We start from the raw sequence: 19,281 nt of genomic DNA, 5'->3' as shown, positions 1-19,281 counted from the left end.
TTAATGGATTCCCAGGCATGACTTTGCGAACTATCATCGAGTTTGGAAGTTGCTGAAGTACTTGAAAAGTCAGCAGACTGTCTGAGACTGGTCGAAGACTGCCGCTGGACAGAACCGGGTCTTGTTGTCATGGCTAAGGAGTGCACTGTTCTTTGACGAACAAAACACACCATTACCAGCCATCAAGCCTTTAAGGCTCACCACCTTTCTCCATTATCCATGAACAGTAAATGTCCTTGCCTAGAAATTACAAAAGCAGCATAAGTCAATATGTTATTGTTTTTAACCGCAAATTAACAATGAGGAGGAGAATTTCTGGAAATTGCTTTTTCACAACAAAGGTCTGGCCCTTTTTCGACCAATATTAAATCTAGTGTAAATATAAATAATATTAAATCAAACATCATTAAGTATCAGAAACATTAACCAGCTGAGTAAAACATGCCAGTTGGCTCAGATTTGTTGAAAAAAAACGTTATATCACAAGATATTGTCGAAGATTTTCCAATTTGAAGATTTCAGAGATGTCATCTTCCCTTTGAGACAAGTAGTCTGCTGTTCTTGAATGTTAAACTATAATGTCTTAAAGGTCTTCCCTATGATATCTTCAACATCTTTCCTATCGTCAAAATTTCTGATATTCTTGTTACTCTAATTCTTGTCTAAAATCGTTCAAATTGCAAAATTTAAAACAATAAAGCGTTTAGAAACGCCAATTCATTTAACTTGCATGAACTAATTCTTTTTTAAATAATTTCTAACTGTAAAAAGATGTTGGTCAAGAGATTTTCACCCCCTTTCTGACTTGACAACAGTGTCTGTCCTAAAACATTTGAAATTTCTGAGGAGCAGTTAATACGGGTGGCTACCGCTAGTCCTTGCTGCATGCTTTGTCTTGTGGACTTTGGTAACGATGAGCGTTATCTACTCCAACGTTTGCCCAAGTGCAGCTGCTTCCCCTTTTCATTTGCGCCCACAAATCTCTTTGCGCAGACAGGCTGTGTTTTAACGGCCATCAACTGTCTAGTTATGCAGTCTCAGTACCATTTGTTCTAGCCTTCTAAAGACCGACCACTCTACAGCACTCCGCTTTGCTTAGCTATCCGATCCTCCCCTGTGTTTAAAGCATGGCCCTTCCGCCTGATCTGTTGTCATAACAACTCTCGGGAGGTTTTTACAGCTAAAGATTCTAAGAATCCAACCCGCCCATGGGACGTTAATGGGTTCACATCCTTCCTAAAAGTGAAGCAGACCTGTAGCGCTGAATGTGACCAGGTCACGAACATGTAGAGAAACTTAAGGTCTCGACCATTTTTTCTAGTTTCTTTCTCTTTGATGGGTCTGATGGATCCGCGCGTTTTCTTGTTGGTTTTCAGGGGATGAAAAAACACACAAACACTCACGATGATGATGACTCTGTGTCTCACCATTCATCTTGCCATCCTTAAGAGACCAGTCATACTGACTTTGAAAACAATACGAAGTATTAAGCTATAATATTAAATCTCAACTGTTTTGACTTTGCTGTGTCACAGAAACAGCATATATGCTTGATATTTATCATCTTTACATCACAAACTTATCATTTCTGCATTGAACTCTCCATTTCACAAATTTTTTTTAAGGATTTCGTGAAGATTTTTGTTACTTTTTCCTTTTTATGAATATGTTTTAAGTAATTTTTTAATTTTGTGTAATAAACTGCAATTCGCTTATTTATCACTTTATAAAGTGAAGTCTGCGGTGTTTTCCCTAAAATAATTAAAATAATGTTTGTAATATATATGTATACATCGACCAACAACAAATTTGCTTGAGTATTCTGAGAATACTCGAAATAAAAATTGATAAACCCAAATTACATGTATTTTCTATTCAAACTATATGATCTTAAAACTGTTAAGCAAAGGACAAACCACATATAAAAATCTTTATTTCAGTGGCATTCAAAGAGTAAGCTGAGGTGTAAAGGTATAAGTACTGAATTTCACTCGACCATGGCAAAAGTTCAAAATATGCAAAGCATCGGATCCCCACACATTCTGAAATACAGCCTTCTCACCTACTTTTATCCGTGTTGTTTCCTATTGCTGGCTCAAGTATTAAAAACAGTGAGGAACAAGATGCATTGTTGCATCCCCAGATTGCTTTGCACGGAGACATTCTTGTACTTTTAAGGGCTTACGGAAAAAGCAGACAAAAACAACTAAATGAATAAAAGTGAAAAAAAAACCCTACATATTTTAAGGAGTTTTGATGTAGAAGCTTTGTCCAAGTTATCATTATGTTTCTGAGGATGGCTACAAAAGAAAAACTAGCTTTGGTATTTATGCGATATAGATATCCCCACACTCTACCGTACATACCGTACAGGTTCAAACACGAGCATACGAAAAAAACACGTTCGCACACTCTCAAAAACACATGCAATGTTTATCCGATCGCACACAATACTCAAACTATCCTACGCATGGATTGTTTTTGTAATGAGCTACTAATCTGCATCACAACAAAATGAAAAACGCTGGTGATGGACATGATGATAAAGAGACTAACTGAAAAAAACCTTGGAAAAAAACAATAATGAACAAGCAGTTGTTATAAATACACATGGGCGCCTTGAAACAGCATCTGAGCCGTGACGATGTTTACTCTTCCAGTCAACAGAGAGTTTGTAGAAGTGTCGAGTTCTTTGCTTGGCATTATGAGTTATTTAGTGCAGTCTAGCGACTGCTACTTTACCGGTTTGTGGAAATGTTCTTTTTATCTCGATGCGATCCCGCAACTGTTACACTTTTTAAATACAAGCTGTGGGCCACACAAGAACAAATTTGGCTCGCATCCATTATATTCTGTAATTATTTTTTTTTTAGACTTTAATCAAAGTTCCATCAAAACATGCCCCCTCAAAGTTTTGTTTTAAACTTCCTGGAAAATTACAGATCGTTACAGAAACCTGCAGATTGTGGGAAGTCCGGCTATACCTAGGGTAAAAAAAAACATCAAACGGATACAGAAGAGAGATGAGGCACATGCACTGAGATGATGTGGAAAGTAAAGAGATAGTATGTGAGAAATTTACTTTTTGAGTGGAATTCCTTTGGTTTCTTTTCTTTTTTCTCCTTGCTCTCAATCATTTAAATCCTCAAAACCTAAGAAAATCTAAGATATTGATTTCTCAGACGCACAAGCAGTCCCGGAGAGCTTGATCCTGTCTTTTACTGCCAATACAAGAATCTTCGTCGCAGTCTGTGCATGTGTGTGCGCGTGTGGGTGTGTGCGTGTGTCTACTTGGTCTTGCATTCAATTTCGTGCGAAGATTGCCTGTTGACATTTTGGCGGCTACATCATTGAGTTACGTAAGCTTTGAGGTGTTCATCCTCCGAATTTCGAGCTTATGCATTATTTATAGAAGTAAATGTTCTAGCTTGCTAGTTGATTCTGGTGATTTCACTTTGGCAAAGATTAAAGTCGACTTTCCGATATATTACTAATGCTCTCTGTACTTGACACAACCATCTGGTCCCAAACAGGAATTCACATCTATCATTAATCCTCTCAGATTTTCTTTCCTACGTGTCTATAAACGGTTATATTAGCAAAGCTGATTCCGGTTTCTGGTTGAATTTCATGCGTTTTAAGTGCATGTCACATGAATGACATGCCTGCTCTCAGTAAACAATTTTAAGAATAACAATATTTCAAACTATTTTGTCTCGTCGAGATAAAAATTCTTTGGAGTATAAGTGGCGTTGTCATGGACGTATTAGACACACATCCAATTTGCACTCCATTGCGCCCTCTCAAGCGCAGTCACTGGCAGGTTCCAAATGCTTGAAAATGTTTTTGATGTCAAGAGGAAAAAAATGTAATCATCTGCTGAAAAGCGGACGGGACGTATCACATTCGTCATCGCTGCTTGTGTCTGGAAAGAGCAAACCATCAGGAGTTTCATGACAACAGCAGCAAACTTTCCATGCACAACGAGAAGAAAATGATGAAATGATTTTGACACACGGTTTGTATTTGTAATGCATGCGTATTCATTTTCAAATGCAAATCATGAAGCCAATTTTTTAAATTACATAACTAAAAAGGCAGGATTAATATTTGTGTGAAAGAAACGTTACAATTTGCATGAAAAGGTGGTTTTAATGATTACAGGTCTGCTACAAGACCACCACCACCTTTACCACCAACAGCAACAACTATGCTTTATTTATCTCACGGGACGACTGCAATTACTCGCTCTCTATTACGTTTATTGTCTGATGATAAAGTTCCAATAATAAGACCTGAACAAAGAAGGCAAAGAATCCAAAACACACACTTACTAGACCTGGAGCGAAAACGAGGGCTCTTTTTGGTTGGTTCGTGCGAGCGGCTGCTGGAGCGAAAGTCTTGTGCTCTCGACACAGCTCGACGGATTCTGCTTATGCTTGTACTAGCTTGTAGTCTCATGTACAGTTCTCTGCATGCGCAAATATTTTTTGTCAACATCAGTATTACGAAGTTGATGATTTAATGATAAAAGACATCTGTTTGGCTAAGATGATATCCATTTTTATAAAAACACACACACTTCGCTGAAGACGTCTACAGAATACTTCCTCGAACCCTGATGTCCAGTTAGTTGGTTACTCTGCTCAAAAATAACACTGCCGACGATACTCGCTTTTTTATTTTCCCTAGTCTATCAAACCCTTTCCAGGTCAACTACTCAGATGTTTCTGTAGTGTGTCTCACCTGGAAAAAAAAGTGCGGTGCTTTCGCTGCAGAATCTCGTAAGCGATTAGCACCACAATGATCAAGAAGAAGCCGGCCAGGATCAAGGCCACAACTGCGCAAAGACGACCAGAAAAGGACAAATTAAAATGACAGTGTGCGTATACTTTTCAGAAGTCAGTACTAAAAATAGTCGCTGGCAGGCAGTAAAACGATATACAGTTTGACACGTAGCTTAGACAATCAGTCAGAACCCATGACATACGAAGGAAAAGTAATGATAAAGAATAGACAGGCAGAAAACAATGAAGGAAGTGAGTGAAGAATAAGAAAGGTTATATAAAATGGAAGTAAAATATTCAATCAATAAACATTATAACATAGTCGTTAATGAAGAACTTCGAGCATCGGGGATTCTTAACATTCTCTATGTTACTTTTCTTTATCGTGGTTATAATTAACTCTTGAGAAATGTCTGCGTTAGGTTAGCTTTTCTTCGGTTACACTTCTTTACTACTGCATTCTGCATTCTTAAGACACTGCCATGGTAAACAAGGATAAGCGATAAACTGACTTTAAAAAGAAAATGTTTTGGAAAGGGTCAACAATCACGCAAGATAAATCAACAGCAGTTTATCAACTCACAAGTCCAGTTCGTGTCACAATTGTCAGTTGAGCACCTGACGAAAACACAAGCAAAACAGCACGTGCATCATTAAGCCTTGAATAAAACTGCAAGAACAATTATCTAAAACAGAATTCTGTTTCGTAAACTTCTCTCAAAAAAACGATTTTCGCTAATGGTCAAATATTAACAAATGAAAGTATGTTGCTTACTACTGTATCTCTCTGAACGCCTATCAGTTTTTCTCTCTCTATGTAATTTGCCTCTAATTCAGATAGTTCAGTAATTTCGGCGAAGTAAATATTAAACAAGAAAGCAATATTAGTAACTTGTATAAGCATCTCTTACACTTCACTGTAGTCTTCTGTTGTAGTAGGAACTGAAACAATCCAAAGAATGCATGTTGACGTAGGTCATAATTCCTATGTGACATTTTTTGAAAAAGAAAACCTCTAAGAGGTTCATCTAAATGCTATGCACGCCTTCATAAAAATGAATTGCTTATAACAATGTAGTCACACAGTTGATTATTCTCTTTTAATGTGCTTGCATGTTTGTGCTCGTACGTGTGCGTATATGTGCGTGCACATGTATATCTCTGAGCGTGTGCGTGTGCGTGTGCGTGTGCGTGTGCCATAGAAACAGAATAGTTCGCATCACTGACATGAAGGTATTGACGTACTAATACATGAGCGGCCTTGCGCATGCCCAGCTCGTGGGACACGTCTCGAAGCCCACGCGACAGACGCAGAAGAAGGAGCCGAGGGTGTTGACACACCAGGCGTTTGGCGAGCAGTCGTGCGTGTCGTTACTCTTACATTCGTTGAAATCTGCGATAAATTAGCTTGATTATGGCGGGGGTTGAAACTACAGAGCTCTAGTTATTCGACATTAAAATGTTGCAAAAAATCTGATTAATAAATAACTCATTCGTCATTCTTAATCCTTTTTCTTAACTAGTCAATTGTGATTGTTCACAAAATGTTTGACTATCATCAATTGCTGGTGTTGATTCTGACGCAAAGATCAGACGATAGCAGTGTTTTAAATATGTAAACAAGTGTCAACTGTGTGTGCGTAAGGACTAAATACAGAGATAAAGTTGTAATATATAATATTGTCATCTATACCTTCGACGTTCACACTTTGGTTGTATGGTTGGATAGTTTTAACCGACTTCTTCCAAGTTCACCACCAGACCTTTCAAATATTAAAAAATAGAGGTGTTAGCTTTAGGAAGATAAACCCTGAATAACTCAAATCAAGTTAATAGAGGAAACCTTAAATTAAAGAGCAGTAGAAATCAAAATACCAGGTATCCGCAACAAACGTGGAACATTCACAAACATCTTTAGCTGCCTCTGTACTAATGGCTGAGAAACGTACTGTACGAGTGCGTGTAATATGTGTTCCAAGAGATCTTGAAGCGAGAGGGGACTGAAGTACTGAGCAGTTATGTGCAGAAGGGCGACCACCTGAACACCGGGGTAGAGATCGAACATGGCTATGACCTCGCTGTTGACGTGACGCCTTGAAATGGACGAGGTTACCATTAGGGCGTTGATCTTCGCGAAAACAGAAAATAACAGTTATTGTAGCGTATAAACGTTCAGAAGTCAGAATGCCAGAATACATTTACAATATCACTTCCAAAAAATGCCAACAAAATTCCGACAAAATTAAAAATTCCTTTCCTTTTTTCAATTATAGCTATATGTTTAATTAGTCTGGGTATAACATTAAGCTTAATTTCATGCTAGACTAAATTTTGTTCTTTTAATTGCTATACATAAAATAAGACTAAAATAATGCTATAAATTCGCGGAGCTTTGCATGGCTGATAAACTAAGCAGTCCAAATCATAATCTCTATTAAATAATCAACTGATTTTAAAATTTGGGTAAAAATCTGTTTCAAAATATTGACAAATCTTTAAAGTAGTGGATAGACTAGGCGCAAAACATATGCAACAAAATGATGCCCTGTATCCTGCTCATTTTGTTTGAGTACCCTGTTTTACAAGTGCAGAATTCTTCTCACCCCGATAATTGTGACCCGATCAGCAAATGTCTGGAAGCCTGGTAGCTCGGAACTGTTGTATTCTGGGAGATAGTGCAGAGGTATGTAGTCATAACGGCCGGCCTCCATAGTCAAATTAATGATGACCAGGTAGGTCTGGATTGCTGCAAGGAACACAATTACGCGTTTCTGCGTAGGACATATCATATGTATCTTTGTACATGGATGTATATGTATGTATACACTTACAGACTATATGTGTATGTATATATAACACACAAAAAGGCTCTCTCCAGGCACACATGATCCTATGTACGAGGATTTATACCAGGGTTGTCCATGGGACATATTTTTCTATCCCGTCCCATCCCGTCCCATGGCAATTTATGCCTGTCCCATCCCGTCCCATCCCACGGGATGTTTCCCATGGGATTCCCATGGTATTAACAATCCTATGGACAACACTGAAAACCACTTTTCGGCTTTTGTTCTATAATTCCTGCTACTTCACATAAAATAGATGATTCAGAGGAAAGATTTAAATCCTTGATGAATGAAATAACAGTAAATTTATTTTGCAATATCAAGTATCGACTACCATGGGAAATACAAATGTGTGCTGTCCCATCCCATCCCATCCCATGGGACGTTTCCCATGGGATTCCCATGGGATTCCCATTCCTATGGACAACACTGATTTATACAGAAGGATGGGAATAACACACACACACACACATCTATTGATATATCCATTGTTTTACTCATTACAATTCTTCCAAGTGAATGTGTATATGATAATTGAAACACAACAATAGGAATACACACCATGACACATGAGTTGCCCAAATCTTTGTTTCTGACCCATCGCACATCTACAGCTGCCGACTGCCTCTCCTTGTTTTACGTCACAATACTGGCCAGAGGTGACGCCACAGAGCCTTCTCTCGTTTTCTTTCGTACATCTTATTCTCGATGGACGATGAGGTATAATAAATGGAGGAATAATAGGTCCTTTGGAAAATAATTATGCAAAACAAGCAATACTAAAATGTGTGGTTATTTCAGGTAGCTTGACACAAACTTTCAAGAATGTCCGTGGTTATGATAAGAAAATTGTCAAATGTTATATTACACAGTTATAGTAATATTTATTTGTTAGGACAGTTAATCATTGTTAATGATTGTGAACGTCATTAAGTAATACTTGTTTCGTGCAAGTCATTACACAAAAATTAGAGCTTCCATCCCCTTCCCCCCCTCGAAAACGTTCCAATAAGCGTGGAAAACTATACGTGTTCATAAAACGAGATGTACTGTGGTTATTATTTGTGAAAAGCTTTGTTGCAAAGAATAAAACAGCCTCTAGACTCACTTTCAATACAGACATTTTCACTCTGAGGTTCGAATCCGTACACGCATGCGCAAGAATTGTTCTGCAAGCACTCCGTCTGGAGCATCGATGAATTGCAATGGTGTGACGTCAGACATGGTTCTCCAAGGCGCAGCGGGTCTACAACAGCAAAACGAAATTATGGCGGCTTCCGGACATTTTCCGATTTGAAATAAATAAACGTTTTAATAACTACCCTTTAATATTCATACTATCGTCAACAGGATGGGACGGGCATCCCATTACTAGAGATTTCCTGTATGGTCGTAAAATTTTCCGCCGCTCTAGACTACGAAAACAATTCTAATGGCCTTTGAAAACTGGCAATGAAACTAGAGCCTATGCAGTTAAACTCCATAGTCATAAATCATCTGCTTTAACAATGTTTCGTCATCGTCAATGACAAATATGACAAATGCAGATAATATGACAAAGGGAAAAAAGTAGTTGCCGAAAGCTTTATTCTGTCATAAAGATTTTATCAAAAAATTGCACCCATTCAAATGAGCTTTAAAAGTGAACTTGAAGAGATACGCACATGGTTGACAAGTGGCATTGTCCAAGGGAAAAAACTGCGGCTGGCAGTCACAAACGTGACTTTCTGTGCACGTGCTGTGGGCTAGTTTACGGCAGTGATCTCCCATCTCGCATCGACCACCTATGTAGGATGGGACTGCAGACAGTCAAAAGCATGAATTTTGTTAAACGCAGTTACTAACAACTGGTTGCGTTTCTGAACTTTACATACAGCGGTTTTTTTCTTATCGTTAATTTGTAAGCATAGCACTTACACGGCTGGCATGTAGTCCTGTTTCTTGTGACGTAATAACCTTCCGGACATCTGCACGTTCCGTCCGCCGCGCAGAAGCTGACGGGATGCACGTTGGCGGAACACTGAGTCTGAAAGTGACAGCGCTCACCCAGAAGACGTGGACCTGCAACCAACAGTCTCGAGACACATGCACCGCTTGGCCCGCACTCAGTCGTCCCTACAGACAACTCAGCGAGGAGCCAGAATGTCTCTGTGCATGATGGGAAGCTAGGGAAAAGTACTAAAGACCATTATCAATCTCTAACCTGTTTTCAAGGAGAACCATCAAACGAGAGAGACATTACCGTTTGCTTTCACAACATAAGCGGAAATAAACCAGGCTTTAACCATGAACATCTGTGAACAGTATTGAACAGTTATTTTAGTAGACATCATCTGGACGTAAAAGTTGTACATAGTAAAGCCAAGTGAGTAATTGGACATGCTTGATTATGAAAGGCAGTAATTACACATTTCAGTCAGCAACTGAGTCTTTGTTCCCACAAAGACAAGCTCATTCGTCCACGAGACTTTTCCGGTTATCTTAAGATAATTAAATATTACAACACTGTTCACAAAGATGCACAGTTACCTCATGGTTCACGAAATAAAAAGGTTAACAATAAACCAGATGCCTTTGCTCCACAACGTTCTTCATCCCAGCCTGCTACAACCTGTGAAAAAGGCCTGCATGAAATGGCAGATATTTTTGTTAGTCTAATTCAGCTCTCCTCTTGTTTCCTAGTATCGACGTCTTGCAGGCCACAGCTGTAATGAAAGTGAAAAGTGAACATTTTGCTTGTTGCTACTAGTTCTGCTGGTTGGACAGCGGGATAAGTCAGAAGAATAATGTCAAGTGAATACTCACGCTTGACACACGTTGTGTTTTTGTTTATGACATCATAACCAGTCTCACATACGCAGCTTTGGTCATGACACACGGCATGTGAAATGGCATCGTAACAGTCTGAGTCCGTCCAGCAGAGCTCTCCAATAACGCCTGTAAATAATAATAATAATAAATGTGCATCCACCTAACGAAATGGCGAAGCAGAGTGAATCCCAAAGACGAGTCTTCAGATTTTATAATCAGGACATTTACAAATCCTAGAATATAGGCTAACTATTGGCTAGAATTTTTGTTTGAAGCTTACAACACAGTCTGTTACATTCGCGTGACGACAGATGTGAATTGCTTTCATTTTACATAAATTCAAAACCAAATGCATGATATTCTTAAGACAAAGCTATAGATCCTTCAATCCTCACAATGAGTTTAGGGAATCAACTTTTATCCATGATGAGACACTCACGCTTGATACATTCCGTTCCTGTCAAATTTCCACGAAAGCCCGACAGGCACTGGCATTCTTCCTCATTACAAATGCTGAAGGGGACGGCTAGCTCACATTCCTCATCCACGGTGCACATGTCAGCAAGACGACGTAAGACGCATCCCATCCCATCATCAGTCGGGCGATGTCCGCCATGACAGACACATCTGCACACAGGCCATGATAAGAGTGCATTGGCATGTTATTTTTTAATAAACTGTGGAACTTAACAGACAGTATTACAACACAGTACATAAAAGCATAGTTAAAGTTTAAATAATAACACGTTAAGCATAAATAAAAATAAACGAGACATTCATTGATTTCTCACAAACAAAACTAACTCTCTTTCTGACTGTTTAGGTATGAGTTTCTCTTTTGGTTATGAAAAGAGGAAGAAAAGAAAAAATCCCATAAAAGAAAAGATATGTGGCTACACAAGTTCAAAAAAACTTTTTTTATAAGATTCCGTTGGTTCAAAGTTCCAATGGTATATGCACCTGTATATCCTTCTTCATGTACATCTTTCGAGGTAGAAGGAATACTAAACCTATACATTCAGGGACAAGTAGCGCTCACTGGAGCTTTCGACATGTTTCCACTGCTTTTTCATGGAAAGTACCTGCAAGTTGTAGAGCTACCTTTGTGCTGTTTATTTGCTAATCTTTAACGCTTTTATTTGTTAGTCAGTTGTCCCCTGAAGTGATTAACGATTAACTGCCCATTAAATTGTTATCCATCATAGCCTTACGTTCATTTTCACTGCATGGAAAAATGAAGTTTACATACGCATGCCTCTTTTAATATATCTATGACCGATGTTAAGATGGAAGTAGCTGTTGTAGACCTGTCTGGCTCGTAATGGTACTTATAAAACCGTAAGGATTTTCTGATCCGATGATGTTACATTGTACTTGATGTTTCAAACAGCAACATTTATTCAACTTTTAAGCTGAAGAATAGTAGAGGTTCAAAAGAGAGATACTAGCTGATGTGGGTTTTCTCTAAAATTCAGTTTGCCCACCTGCCCTGCAGGCAAATGCTGTTGTTAAATGCAGCAATGCAGTCTACAGCAGTGGTGCAAGTGCTGTTCACCCTCCGCCTGGAACATGCCGTCAAGTCACTGTTCGCTTCATGCCCGGCAATGCACGTGCAGACTTTCTCCTGGCACGTGCTGTTGGCGATGGCGGCGCTGCAGTCACGCGGCAGCAGGCACATGGGGTCGCCCACCTTGCCTGCGGTTACAGCTGGCAAGGTCGTGGGCCGGGTGGTACCCTACCGTGCACACGCATCTGCCCTCCTCGCATTCGCTGTTGGCTATCGCCATGCTGCAGTCGAGCAGGCTGCTACACGTGTTGTCTCCTATCTTGCGTAGCGTACAGCTACGGTTCTGGTTTTCCACTTGGTATCCTTGTTTGCATGCGCATTGGTTCTGGTAACATGTGCTGTTTGTTACAGCATCTGCGCAGTCGGCCTCCAGGGTACAGGCATCGCTGATTATTCCTTAAGAGAGTTAAAATAAAGCCCATTGTCAAAAACTCACAGGTGACCATAGGAACATAGACATTGCAAACATTATTTTTAAATCACATTATATGTCTATTTGTGCATTTTTTTGTTTGTTTCTATTTTATTTAGCTCCCCGCCGTTATTGATATATTAAAATTAGAACATCAAATGTGTCGTTGCAACCAGCTTATCTAAAGTAGCAGATTCTTTATGGAATAATATTCTGATCTCTTAAAAGACATACAGACTAGATGGAGAGAGAAGTGAATGAGAAAAAAATGCAGAAATGCTTTCTTTCCGTTGTTTAAATTAAATTATTACGCTGAAGCATCGTGAACCTTTATGTTTTAATTAGGTAACATATAAATGCCTTTGTGTGGAGCAGTAGACGAAATTATGCCATTTTATTACTTAAAGACAGGAATTAAAACATAATGCTTTTATCGAATCAGGAACATCATAAGTACATTCAATCCAGCCTTGAAAGCTAAGGCGATTAGACCTAATGGAAAATGGCAAGATCACACGTCAACTTATTCACTGTTCTGAGACGCGATTGAAGACGTTATAGAGTAATGTATGAAAAAGGAAACAACAGAAGGAAAAAGAAAGAAAAACAGATAAAAAATACAAAAGGACCCCTGATAGCTGCATCAACTTACTGCGAAGACATGCTAAACCATTGTCTTCAGGCTTGTAGCCTGATACGCAGTTGCATGTATCGTTCATGCACGCACTCATGGCAACGCTTTCCTGGCACTGAGTGTCCACGGAGCACTTGCTGCCCATGCGCCTGCGTTCGCAAGTGCTGTTGTTCGGCGAGTAGTAAGCTGAGGTGCACTGGCAACTTCCGTTCACGCATGCGCTATCGGCGATGGCGCTGCGACAGTCTAGGTCGAGATGGCACTCGTCGTGTAGGCGTCTCAGTGTGCACTCGTCCCGGTCGTCGTTGGTCTTGTAACCGGGAAGACACTGACAGACTTCGACGGAACAGTAGCTGTTGGCCAAAGTCGCGTTGCAGTCGTCGGAGTTACTGCACGTTGTCTCTCCGATCCTAACCTTGCTGCACGTCGTTCCTCCCATCTCCGCGCGATGTCCAGCCTTGCACGCGCACGCTCCGTCAGCGCACCGACTGTCGTTCACCGCCGCCTGGCAGTCGACGTCAGCTACGCACGCGCTTCCAACGTGACGTAAGTTGCACGTGCGGTTGTCTATCAGATCAGCTTCGTAGCCGGTCTGACAAGAACAGAGTTTGTCGAGGCAGTAGCTGTGGTTGAAGGCCTCGTTGCAGTCTTCGTGGTGGAAGCAGGGTGACATCAGCGCTCTCCGCCTGCAGACATGAATGTTTTCGACGGCATGCACCATCTCGTAGCCTCTCAAACACGTGCATTTATTGTCGGTACAGGTCGCAAACCCGACGGCAGAGCACTCGTCGTGGCTGCTGCAAGATTCTCCAATCTCTCGCACCCTGCACGTCAAGGTGTCAGTACGGTTACGTGGTAACCAGGAAAGCACCTACATGTGCCGTTTGAGCAGCCGCCGTGTCCCAGAGCCTTGCAATCTTCGTCCTTATCGCAGCTATCTCCTTCCTGAAGAGGTCGGCAGTGAGCCTGCGCTGGGAGACGCGTGACGTCACGTGTCCTTGGTGAAGTGGTGCTGATCTTCTTAGGCTTTTCTGTCCCGACAGCACTGTCAGCTTCATCCGCTGAGTCCGACAAGCGGTATCCCACCGGGCATGCACAGCGCGAGGCCGTGCACACGCTGCCGTTGATGGCGGCGTCGCAGTCGTCGTGGGTATCGCAGCGGTCGCCCAACCGACGCCTGACGCATCTGGAACCACCTTCCCGACTGACATGTCCTGTTCTGCACGCGCACCTCTCGTTCACGCATGCACTGTACGGGACGGACAAGTTACAGTCCGAGTCCTGCGAGCAGGAACTGTACCCGACCCTCCTAGGGCGGCATGCAGTGAGGTTGGACGCCAACTCACGCCCGGGGTCGCAAATGCAGCTGCCGGACATGCAACTGCTGGCAGCCACGGCGTCGTAACAGTCGGCGTGCACGCGGCAAGAGTCACCCACGCGGCGGGCGTGACATGATGTCACACCGTCGGGCGCGTGGAAACCCGAGTCGCAAGTGCAGAGGCGGTTGTGGCAGTGGGACCGCGGAATGACGGCGCTGCAGTCCTTGTGGGTTTGACAGGGGTCTCCCAGTACCCGAGGAGCACAAGCGGTGCCTCGCGCTTCGGATCTGTAGCCCTCTCGGCACGCGCACTTCTTTTCCCTCGTCGTGCAGGTGGCATGGGGCACAGCGTCAGCACAATCAGCGGAAGTGACGCAGTAATCGCCGATGCGACGCATGATGCACTGGCCCGTGGAGTCAATATAAGAGCCAGGCAGGCACCTGCAGGTACCGTTACGGCAAGAGCTGTTGCTAATGACGACGGCACAGTCTTTGGGACGCTGGCAGCTGTCGCCAATCTGCCTCTGCACGCACTGCAGCAGGTCCTGGACGAAGTAGAAGCCCAATCGACATCGACACACACCCTTGTGACATTCTGTCCCAGCTACACCTGCGCTGCATTCCTTGTCTTTGTTACAAGCGAAGCCTGGAGTACCTGAGTCCACAAAGAAAATATATTGAAGTAAGAACTGTCAAGGTAATGTCTGTTCGTTTGTTAATGTTCAGAAGACGCAAAGAATAAAATACACCCAACGTGGTTTCAATCAACTTTACAATTAGGAAGGATGCATTACAGAGCTACACTTTATGTTACTTTGGCATTACGTTTGGTGAATTTATATCCCCATTTATATTTACTTCATCAAGACCAGTGACTATATAGTATATACTATTAGACCTCTATCAGAGATCATAGAAGTCTGTGAGATATGACAAAACAGCTTTTACTTGCCTCGGAGTACATTTACACTTCAAGGGGACGCGTTGGATATAAGGTGAAGGGTAGTGGACATAAAACCCTTTACTTGGTTGTGGGAGCACGCTCAAAAGAATCTATCATTTGGCATTAATTTAGTGGCTCTGTGTTTTTACTACCAGGACTCGCTTTTTAATGACCAGCCTAAGTGCAACGCTCGTCGTCCTTTTACGGCTCATCTGCAGAGTCTTTGTGATCTCTCGCAAGATGTTTGGTTCCAGACGTGGGTGTAAACTAGCAAGCATCCACACCAACACACGTGTAAGAATACTTGAACGCCAGAATAGAATGTATATGGGTGGATGTGAATATGAATGTCCATGCGTGTAAATCAGCACAGAGGATAGAATGAAAGAAAAAAAATCTATTAATATCTTTCAAAAACTAGCAGCTAACGTTTTAAAGAAAATCAAAAGTATTTTAACATCCCTTAAAGTTTTTTAATCCACATTTTAAAAGGCGATTTCTCGTTCGGAGATGAGCGTGACTCACGGGGGAGACAATCCTTGCTGTCCTCTGTAGAATAGAAACCCACTCGGCAGATGCAGCTTCTGTTGAAGCAGTTGCTATTGGAAATGGCAGCCGTGCAGTCTAGGTCGTGCAAACACTTGCTGCCCACAGTGCCTGTTTGGAAGAGATATCACTACAAAGATATAATGCTGAAGAGAAGACTATCTGTGATCTGAGGCAGATAAAGAATGAACGAATCGCGTTGGGCAAATGTGGCATCTGTGATAAAAAGGCTGCGCACACCGAAGTACCTCTCTCCTCAGAGCAGATCGGGTCACGTGATATCTGAAACTTATTAGTTTTGTAAACCAACCGGTGTTTGTACGTGTTTGGTTCTCCCGCGTTAAATCACGTAGAAAAATATAATAAATGTCTTATTGTGTGTGAGTGCGTGCTTTGGAGGGTGGGTGAGTGTGTGACGAAGCAAACAAACTCCGGTTAACGATGAGACCTATTCGAATGTTGTTAATAACAATAATCATTATCATCATCAATCATCATCCTCATCATAAGAAGAACAATAAGAACAAGAACAACAGCAAGAATAAAAACAAAAAGAAGAAGCAAAAAAGTATGACGCTCATTTGCTCCAGACAAAGGAGTTCATTACACCTACACCTCCTTCCCATACACATAATTCTTTACACCCAAAAGCTAGGAACCTCTGTCTAACCGTCCAAAGCAGTCCATTTTCACATCAAGAGTAATTGACAAAAGTTTCACTGATGGGGCTTGTAAACAATTTTGAAAAGATGTTTTTTCGTATTTCAATGGTGGGATGAAAAAATTCCTTTATACTTTTCTAAGTATTACTCACGCTTAGCACAGGCCGTGCCATTATCGACGGATTCATAGCCTGTCTGACACATGCATGCTGCGTCCTGGCAAACACTAGAGGTCACTGCGGCAGCGCAGTCTGGGGTTGTCTTGCATAAGTCGCCAATTTTTCCTGCAAACAAAAATAACGTAACGACACTTAAGACTTACGAAGTCAAAAGGATAAAATATTTTCGTTATAAAAATAGATCAAATCACATACCATAAAATCAAAAGTTAAGGAACAAGACAGTAAGATAGTTAAGCCAGTATTATTTTAATCATTTTTAATGTTTCTAGCATGCAAAGGGTCAGGTTTATTCCAAATATGTCACGTCCACCTGTGATTAAAAAAAAATACCAAAATCACTCATTTATTAACATGATTTAATACGACATCTTGTGGAACTGAGCATGCTGCCTGAAAACGAAAATTGTCATATTAGTTGTTGAGAAAATGCTGTAAGTGAAAGAAACAGCATGCTTCCATAAATTAGTTAAGTATTTCAACTGTTAAGTTTGTGAAAGCAAACGATTTTAGATATTATTTTTAAAAGCAACTCGAATAGTGTAAGTAAAACATTTTTAGGAAAACTGATACGGAATTATTAAAAATGAAAAAGTATTAATGTCATGATCTTAGCAAGGTTAAGGGAATAAAAGCCAGTTAGGATGTCTTTGCTAATGTAAGGAGCATGAAAACAGTCATTTGCAAGCGTCCTCACTGGAGATAACATTCAATAAATTGCTGTGGAGATGACAAATGGAAGACAATTTAGTTTAAAAATTAATATAAATGTTTCACAAAGTCAAACAGTTTAGTAACTTAGCCTTCAGTAACAAGGCTGAGAATGCTTCTCGTGTCAAGCCTGTGAGTACCTATGCGAAGCTTTCACTCTGGGATCATCCGGGTAGTGTCGAGTTAGGTGTAAGGTTATGGGCGGAAAGGCTACAGGCTTGCTGCCAGGCTGGCCCAAGAGAGCAGTACTCACTAGTCTGGCAGCCTGACTCCAGGTCAAGGGTCATGGCACCAATAGGACACGAACACACAAATGACACTGGGTGGCAGATGGCGCTTGGCGAGGCCAGTAAACAATCAATGTCCGAAGAACATTCATCCCCCAGTTTACCTGCGAGATGAAGAAAACGATTGTCACATCTACTCTTTATATTTATATATACGTGTGTGTATTTTCGTATGGATGACTTATATTACCAGCGCTTCTAATGCACTTACAGACTGACAATAAAATCACAAAGAAGAATTAAATAAATGTTATAGTAACAAACCATATGCATGTGAGGACTCAAAATGAAGGGGAAACAGATAGAGAATTTATGACGTCTCTGATTATACATTATAGATTATACATCTCTAAAAACAAGTTATGTCTCTCTGATTATACATTATAGATTATACATCTCTAAAAACAAGTTATGTCCTTTCCCTTTATTATGTTGAAACTTCTAGAAAAGTATAGTTTGCAAACTGCATTTCAATCGGATTTAACTACCGTGGGTAAATCATGTTATTTGTAGAGAACCACATGAAGTCAAGTATTTCTTAGTTGGTGTTCTACGCCCACCAAGCAAGGCTTTATCAGGGCTAAGCAGCCTGTACTGTAAGCAGGTGCTACGTGCAAGAGATTTTAATTCAAGTTACCCTATCTTAGCTGTATTAGGGACGAACGTTTTAATCCATGTGTAACCGGACTTCCAAGACTTCCCAATGTCAAATACACCACTGTTTCTCTACAGATATATTCTTTTAGCAAGTTGGTAAACAAATCACACAACAGAGGCTTACAGTTGATCTACAGCACTGTGTACAATCTAAGCCGCTGGTTTGTTTAACAGCAGGGCCTTAACTACGGTTTTATAAACGTTCTCTGTAAATGGCCTGCGAATTCGCGTCAGAGCCGATTTATTGATAACAGTTTTATTAGATAAGCAACATAAAGACAGCGTTTAACCCTGGAATAAACTCACGAATAGAATGTTTGCGTTTAGTAACAGGAAGCTTTTTGTCTTAGAAAAAAAAGACCTAGAAACAATATTCTGTCATTTGCACCGTTTCTTGTAAATACATAACACAGACGTCGCATACAAACTGACACCAGAAGGTTCGTGTTTGCGTTGCTACTTGAGGTCTTCTAAATACCTGGCGGGATATGTTTCGATCTCTCACGCGAGTAGAACGTGTCTGGGAGATTTTAGGGGTGGGTGAGTGGAAGCTATATCTCACGATTCTCCTTCGTTACCTGAAGGTGATTTGCAAGGCGTAATTTGTAAACAGATTTTTTGCGCTACCGGCTTCTCTCCCCTTTTTGGCTCTTCCTTTTATACGTCCTTTCTGGCCTAATCGTCGGTGGAGTTAAGGAAACCCACGAGCTAAGCCACAGCACGTGCAAATGTAGATAATGAGCATATTTACGACGTTCAGGCGTAAGTGGGCTCCACCCGGTATCACCTTGCTCCCGCAGGTTCCTCACTGAGAGGACTTTTGTCTGCCCGTAAGCAGTATAAATAAAAAACACGATTGTCCATTATAAGAAACTGTTGGCCAATTACGACATGATCTGGCAGTATGTATGCTTCTGTTCA

General features: G+C 41.0%; 1 protein-coding gene across 4 annotated transcripts in view; it reads right to left on the bottom strand.

Moving 5' to 3' along the window:
* Positions 1–1,916: 1,916 nt before the first annotated feature.
* The window catches only part of LOC112557597 (multiple epidermal growth factor-like domains protein 6), a 32,752-nt gene continuing 15,387 nt past the window's right edge, over positions 1,917–19,281 (bottom strand). For 2 of the 4 annotated variants that reach the window (XM_025227557.1, XM_025227558.1), the window contains 5 exons: positions 17,670–17,807; positions 16,679–16,810; positions 15,844–15,975; positions 13,076–15,030; positions 12,128–12,407 (listed from right to left, as the gene is read on the bottom strand). In XM_025227557.1, the coding sequence (XP_025083342.1) occupies positions 13,889–15,030; positions 15,844–15,975; positions 16,679–16,810; positions 17,670–17,807 (1,544 nt within the window). In that variant the 3' untranslated portion in view covers positions 12,128–12,407; positions 13,076–13,888. Of the gene's footprint in view, positions 3,926–4,334; positions 4,472–4,746; positions 4,841–5,370; positions 5,406–5,698; positions 5,730–6,014; positions 6,181–6,480; positions 6,551–6,736; positions 6,916–7,390; positions 7,534–8,194; positions 8,381–8,741; positions 8,880–9,297; positions 9,433–9,550; positions 9,695–10,438; positions 10,571–10,883; positions 11,072–11,928; positions 12,408–13,075; positions 15,031–15,843; positions 15,976–16,678; positions 16,811–17,669; positions 17,808–19,281 lie in introns of those variants that run through there. The other 2 variants (XM_025227560.1, XM_025227559.1) reach the window with 2 other exon arrangements.

This window comes from Pomacea canaliculata, linkage group LG2, assembly GCF_003073045.1.
Source record: "Pomacea canaliculata isolate SZHN2017 linkage group LG2, ASM307304v1, whole genome shotgun sequence".
Lineage (NCBI taxonomy): Eukaryota > Metazoa > Mollusca > Gastropoda > Architaenioglossa > Ampullariidae > Pomacea > Pomacea canaliculata.
The sequence above is the reverse complement of the archived record's forward strand: the minus strand, read 5'-3'. Positions and strand labels throughout refer to the sequence as shown.